General features: G+C 35.1%; 1 protein-coding gene across 1 annotated transcript; it reads right to left on the bottom strand.

Moving 5' to 3' along the window:
* Window positions 1-4,260: 4,260 nt before the first annotated feature.
* LOC114307386 (transcription factor MYB15) lies at window positions 4,261-6,443 on the bottom strand. Its single transcript, XM_028252791.2, has 3 exons — window positions 6,270-6,443; window positions 5,756-5,885; window positions 4,261-5,090 (listed from the first exon to the last, which is right to left on the bottom strand). Exons 1-3 carry the CDS (start codon window positions 6,400-6,402, stop codon window positions 4,544-4,546), a joined length of 810 nt encoding a protein of 269 aa, XP_028108592.1. The 5' UTR covers window positions 6,403-6,443; the 3' UTR covers window positions 4,261-4,543.
* Window positions 6,444-7,625: the final 1,182 nt, after the last annotated feature.

Consider the following 7,625-nt stretch of genomic DNA (forward strand, 5'->3'; position numbering starts at 1 on the left):
AAAGGAGTTGAATATGTGACAGCGACGATGGTTAGAACTTATTAAAGACTATGATCTGCAGATTCATTACCATCTCAGTAAAGCTAATACAATTGCAGATGCACTTAGTCGAAAAGGTGTGGGAAATCTGGCAAGTCTGTTTACAGGGCGAAAGGAAGTATTATTGGAATTGGAGAAAATGAATATAGACTTTGTGATACATGAATGGAATGCCATGGTTGCAACAGTAACAGTCCAACCAACATTAATTGATGAAATTAAGCAGAGACAAATAGAAGATGAAATTTTAAAGAAGATCTGTGATGCGTTAGGGACAAAACCGAGACCAGGATTCAATTTGATGAATTCAGTACTCAAATTTCACGGCAAAATATGTATTCCCAATGTGTCAGAACTTAAATGGAAATTGATGGAAGAAGCACATGCCTCGAAATTTTCAATGCATCCTGAGAGTACTAAAATGTATCGGGATTTGAAACAAAATTTTTGGTGGCCAAGTATGAAAAAGGAGATCGCGGATTTCGTTTCTAAATGTTTGCAATGTCAGGAAGTAAAGGTAGAGCATCAGAGACCGACAAGGTTATTGTAACCCCTTCCAATTCCGGAGTGGAAATGGGACAATCTGACCATGGATTTTGTGGTAGGGTTACCACAGACTCCTCGGGGTATGAATGCTAAATGGGTCATTGTAGACCAGTTAACTAAGTCTGCCCATTTTCTACCTGTGAAAACTCAGTACAATGTGGATAAACTTGCTATAATCTATGTGAATAAAATTGTGAGACTCCATGGTGTTCCAGTTTCAATAGTATCAGATACAGATCCGAAGTTTGTGTCTAGATTCTGGCAGAGTCTACAGGGAGCAATGGATACATAATTAAAGTTTAGCACAGCTTTCCACCCTCAGACAGACGCACAATCCGAGAGAACGATACAGACATTAGAGGATATGCTCCGAACGTGTGTTTTGGATTTTCAGGAAAGTTGGGAAACTCATTTACTGTTGGTAAAGTTCGCATATAATAATAGTTACCATTCGAGTATTGGGATGGCACCCTATGAGGCTCTGTATGGAAGACCATGTCGTTCCCCCGTGTGTTGGGCCGAAGTTGGAGATAGGTCATTGTTAGGGCCCGAAATTGTCCAACTGACAACTGAAAAGATTAAGACTATTCGAGAAAAACTGAAAACCGCCCAAAGTAGACAAAAGAGTTATGCGGATAATCGACGAAGAAATTTGAAATTTGAGGCAGGTAATCATGTTTTTGTAAAAGTTACTCCGATAAAGGGACATCCCAGATTCGGGAAAAAGGGTAAAGTAACACCCCGATATGTTGGTCCATTCCAAGTTCCGGAGAAGATAGGTTCGGTGGCTTACCGAGTTGCCCTTCCACCAAGTATGAGTCAAGTACATAATGTATTCCATGTATCTATGCTTTGAGGATATCTTCCGGATCCGTCTCATGTCATTGATTACTACCAAATCGTTCTGGATGATAAGTTAACTTATGAAGAAAAACCAATTCGAATTCTGGATCGGCAAGTGAAACAACTACGGAACCGAGAGATTTCGATGGTGAAAATCGAATGGCAGGAACACTACGAAATCGAAGCTACTTGGGAAAAAGAAGAGGAAATGCAACACCAATATCCGGAATTATTCCTATTATAAGATAAAAACAAGTTTGAGGGACTAAACTTATTTAAGGGGGGGAGAGTGTAATAACTCGACCCTCGTACATGTTTTCTAGTATGCTTTTGGTCCCTTACTCTGTGCATTTATGTGCTTGCTGTGAAATTCCATGTGAAATTAAGTTTAATTGAGTGAATCTTATAATTATAGATTCATATCTGTCTAATAAGAGAAATATCTGTTACAATTATGATGTTTGGATCAGAAATTGGAAGTCTTAGAAACTTGATAATCTAAAATTGACTTTATAATTGAGTTCGGCATAATTTTTAGATCATAATATGATTTTCTGTAAAAATCTGATTCGGAATGATTAAACTGATTGATTTTTATTTTTAATCAACTTTTATATATATCTATCTATTTCTTATACACTTAACTTGATAAGTCTCTCAAGAAAATATCTTCTAAGAGAGAGTGGAGAGAGTGGAGAGAAAGAATCAAAGAGGAGAGCTTCAACAAACAAGAAAGTTGGAACTTGAGTAGAATTTGAGAGATTTAAGCTCAAGGTAAGTTTAATTCACCTTGTACAACCTTTCTCTTGAATTTGAGTAAGAATTTCTTGTTAATATGTAAGCTAGGGTTTGTAATTGGGATAGAGTGCGTGATAATCACTTGATTGGAAGAGTATTCTTATCATTTACTTGTTTTGGGAAGTAATCTGGGTTAGATGGAGGAATTACATCCTATTCCTTGGTTCTCATGTTGAACTCACATGGTTAAACATATTTATTGTTCATATACCAAATGGAGGAGTTAGCTTGTGATTTCATTAAACTTGTAATTTATGATTATATGGTGTTATGACTTGTAATCCATGTTTATGGTATTGTTATGCCATTATATTGTGTTGTTTACCCCATTTCTTCCCCTTGTGATGTTGAGAATTTGATAAATTTGTGCCTAAATTCGGACTGCCCAAAACAGGGGCTACGACTGCACGTGCGGGGGTCATGGCCGCACGTGCGGAGCTCACAGCCGCATGTACGGCCATCTTCCCGCACGTGAGGCGAAGGGCCTCCGCACGTGCGACCCATGTAGAAAAATTCCGTCTCCTCCATTTTACTTATTTGACCCTCTAGCATTACTAAAATCTGTATTTGATGTTTTAAAATGTTTTTAAATTCATTGGAAGCAAAACGAATCAGATAATGATTTAAAAGGAAAAAGGGGCTAATTTGTGAATTGCATATGTGTGTAGGTCACATTCCGGAAGGGACTATCGCTCCGCCATAGCACTGTGAGTAATAATACTGCAGTAGTACATTTTGCTTACTGTTAATAGTTAATATTAACGTTCTGTTATCCGTAAGTGAACTATGTCGATTCATAACGAGTAAATGGAACTTATGCACATTATTGAACAATGATATCTGTGTGGATTTGAGATCATTCTGTTTTGCTAATAATGGGCCTGAGGCCGTTCAGTTATAAGCCACCGAGTGTGGACAACTCTAAAAAAAGGGGAAGTGAGGACATGTCAATGACTCACTGACCGTGTTCTGGTTTGAATTAAATATATTTATGGCCTGTGGCCGAGGGAAGTGGCGTACATGTCGATGTATCACTTACCCGTTAATGTTCAGACATCTGTTGGTATCTGGGCCCGAGGCTGACCTGTAAAATCTATTGGGCCTAAGGCCGTTCTGTATGATACTAGGCTTGAAGCCGCTCTGTATAAAGATTGGGCCCAGGGCCGTTCTAAAAATGTTTATAGAAATAAGCTTAATCACATGACCTCTGCACTTACATACATTACAATTCAACTTTATTCATTGAATTATTTAAGTACAATTATTCACTGAGCCTTGCTCACTCCGTGTTATGTCTGTCTCTGTAGGTAATCAACCTAGAGGTCAGTCTTAGTCCAGCTTGGACCGCTTGTCTTTTGTCCATTACACCACGACTGAACACTTAGATGTAGCTCACTTATTTTTGTGGAGTTCTTGCAGAGCTTTTAGCTTCGTACACTGAATCTTTTGTCTGGTGTTGTTAATCATGGTTAACTTCCCTTATCGTAGTTTTGTTATATCCTCAGACTCGGGGATGAGTCTGTATATTTGTATATATATAATTACGTGTATGTTTATTATGCGTTAAATTACTTGATATAAAGTGTATGATCCTGGCATGTTAGTATTAGCTCAATGGATGTTGTTTTGCGTTCTTAACTGCTTCCGTTCAGGCCCCATATGTTGTACATATCGAATTTGATGTTCGTTTCTGAAGTAATCATGCCCAAACTTTTAGGGGCGGGTTTGGGGCGTGACAGATTTGGTTGGTTTTTCATCAACTTGGGTTAGAGCAGCTTAACTGGGATCATCTAGCTTAGTTATGATACTTTTTGCTCTATCTCACTTTATTGATGTATGTCTTGTACTTTGTCCATTTCTTTAATCAATAAAGATTTCTCTTTTGATGATAAATATATATATACATGTATATTCTAATATTGGTTATTAATGGAAGGGAAAAAAATTGAGGAGACAATGATTAACACATAATTAATCACACATAATTAATATAAAGAAATTTATGCAAGGAAAAAAAAATGAGGGGACAACGACTAACACAGAATTAATTACACATAGTTAATATAAAGAAATTTTCACAATGAAAAGACAGAAATCCCAACAAATACACGGGAACAAAATTAAACTCAAGTGGAGAGATTAAAATTACTCATCACCTAACAAGGTACATGGTACGGGCTAAACTGGTTAAGCCCGTTCAGTCATATTATTCTGGAAGAGAAAGTAATTAATGATGTATTACTAGGATTTTATTACTTGGTACAACTAATAAACATTCAACAATTTTAGTTTGTCTTTAATTTCCTTAATTTCGTCATCAAGATTTGGGAAGTTCTTGCAGTACTTGGGATAAGAAATCCATGCTATCATCATCATAGTATGAATCAAATGGAGACACAAATCCTCCCTCCACGAAGTTGGATGAAAAATTATTTTCATCATCACAGTATGTGTCTGCTAAAAATGGTTGAGTCCAGAAATTCTCAATTGGTTCTGCAAATGAATCTAATGAACTCAAGCTATCCTCAAGTGCCCTGTTCACACCACCACTTAACATTGCATAATCAGAGCTCAAGGATGAGATTTCACTTGAAGATGGTTCTTGGAACAGCGCCGAGCTCTCCAAAATTGGGCAGGGCTGATCATCAGATTCCACTTCTTGGTTGGCTTCACATTTTAACATTTCAGTAGATCTCTCTCTGTGGTCTGCTTTAGATTCAGATCGATCACTGTCTGTTCCAGTGGATTGGTTTTTTATCTTGGCTGATTTGTTTTGTTTGGATCGCTTCTTGAGGTGGGTGTGCCAGTGGTTTTTTATTTCATTGTCTGTTCTTCCGGGTAATTTTGCAGCAATGGCCGACCATCTGTAAATCAAAGAAAATGCATAACACTTTTAATTCTTAGCATACCGAAAATTTCAACAGTTTCATTGAACAAGAAATGGACAAAAGAATCCCAATCAAATAGTTAAATTATACTTGATTAAAATTATGTACGTTATATATATGACCTATTATCTACTTTTTCGGTCCTAAATTAACCATTCTTTTTAAAAATTCAAGTTTTTTAAGGTACTATAATCATTACGCTTTGAATTTAAATTTTAAAAAATAAAATTATAAAAATATCATTCTATTCTTATTTTTAAATGTATTTATAATTACTTTATAAGGGATTATTTTGAAAAATTAAAATTTTGACTTTTCCAAACTAGGCATTTATTTTGAGATAAAGAAAGAAATGGTAACAATAATAGAGATCGACTTCTAATGACAACAAGAGTAAAACAAAATAAAAAAATTATAAACACATACCACATCACATATGAATCTTATTCCTTATCACATACTAAAACTTTCTTTAGAAAGCCAAAATTAGTGGTCTTAATCTTTATTCAAAAATGAAATAATAGACCAATAAAATGAGAGGGATGAAATATATTAATTGAACCGTATATGTTATGAGAACTATGAAATGAACAAATTGTGAGGAATCAAATGTTTTTGAGTTAAAATAGCTTAGTTCATACTTATTTCCAAGGGCTTCATGTAATTTGATGATGATATCCTCTTCTTCTTTGGTGTAGTTTCCCCGTTTCACATTGGGACGCAGGTAATTCATCCATCGCAATCTGCAACTCTTTCCGCATCTAGATAGACCTGAAAGATGCCATCAATTTAAATCTATTCATATGGACATATATACATATACAACTATCATATCATCTATTCTATTTCATACTTATGGATTCTCTCAAAGAACAAAAGGGGCTATAGTTAGAAACTGCCATTGCAGGATTTTTTTTTTTTTTTTTTTTTTTTTTTTTTTTTTTTTTAAATCAATGAAAAAAACCTTTATTAATGAAATTAAATCAATAAAGGGAAAGAAGTGCAAAATTGCATCAAACTACTTGATGCCGCAAGAAGGCTGCAAAATCATTAATGTTAACTTAAAAACACTTACTCAAAAATTTCAAGAAACTCATACTGATCAGTAGTCACTCTTTCTATCATTAGTTTCCCTCAAAAAAAAAAATCACCCACCTGCGAACTTAGGGAGTTCACGCCAGTTCCAATGACCATATCTCTGAATATAAGCTCTCAACTTGTTATCTTCTTCTGGACTCCATGCTCCTTTCTTCCTTCCATTATTGTCAAAGCATGGCGTTCTCACCATTCTCTCTCTCTCTCTCTCTCTCTCTCTCTCTATCTGATAAAGATTTTAAGCTTAAAACAACCACTCAACTCTTATATAACATTTGAGACCAAAACATGTCTCAGATAAAAAAAAATAATAATAAATAAATAGTAACAGGTCAGGTTTGTTTGAACGGATATGATATCTCAAATATGATAAATTATTTAGGGTTGGTTTGGCATAACCTATATAATTCATCTTTTTATCTTTTTATCTTTTTTCCATCACATCACCTCTCTACTTTTCTGCACATCTTTTCGTAAAAAGACAAAAAGTGCACTTTTTTAGGACACCCAAACCAACCCTTAATCTTACATAGAGAGTGGGAAATAAATTAAGAGACTAAGTCAAAGTCTGGACTAGTTTATCAAATAACTGTAATAGAGGTATTATGATTAATATATTGGATGTCCCATGTTCTGTCATATCCTATTCATTTCAATCCCCTTAAACAAATATCGGATTGGATAATATTTTGTTAATCACTCCTTTTAATCTCAACTCAATGCACACATAGGATAAAATACACAATCTAAATGGATTCGTAATCCTAAAATTATTAGTCACGATAATGCTATTCTAATCATATCCAATTCATCCAAACAAACATGGTCATAAAATATCAGCCCTTACAAGAGGGATCTGCTGCATTTATAAAAACTGAGTCCCTATGTTAAAGTCTAATAAAAAATAATAATAAATAAATATATACAAAACAAACAAACAAACAAACGAATAAACAAAATAAATAAACAAATAAGTCTCTCCCATAGTTCCAAATTACGGTATCGGGTAACATAACGGTATCGATCATCGGTAGTATCAGTCGGTACGTATCAGGTATCGAGTGTCGTGGTGATGAAATTTTAGAAATCATTTCACATATTTTTTAGCTTTTTCTTTCCCGTACCGGTCAGAATCGGTAAGTATCAGCCCGTTGCGACTTGTGTAACGGTTACAGATCGCTACGTACCGAGACTTGGCCAATTCTTTTACGATTTTCGATCTGAACATTATACTAACCTATATGCATTGCGATACTTTATTTTTCCGATACGAACCAACTGATATATAGCCTATTGGATAGTTTTTAGAACTATGCCTCCTAACAGAAGATTCCATGAACCCCAAGTCGGTGGCATAATTTCCTGTTTGGTGTGTGCTCTGCTAGTAAATGATAAGATTAATTTCTTTGAGTAGTT

This window comes from Camellia sinensis, chromosome 7 (assembly GCF_055761805.1).
Source record: "Camellia sinensis isolate YWXY chromosome 7, ASM5576180v1, whole genome shotgun sequence".
NCBI lineage: Eukaryota > Viridiplantae > Streptophyta > Magnoliopsida > Ericales > Theaceae > Camellia > Camellia sinensis.

Bases quoted from the DNA above. Each gene is read 5' to 3' on its own strand.
- LOC114307386 (XM_028252791.2), bottom strand. From the start codon at position 6,402: ATGGTGAGAACGCCATGCTTTGACAATAATGGAAGGAAGAAAGGAGCA. The intron at 5,886-6,269 runs GTGGGTGATTTT...GGCATCTTTCAG, and splicing joins TGAACTCCCTAAGTTCGCAG to GTCTATCTAGATGCGGAAAG. The intron at 5,091-5,755 runs GTATGAACTAAG...TTTGATTTACAG, and splicing joins CATGAAGCCCTTGGAAATAA to ATGGTCGGCCATTGCTGCAA.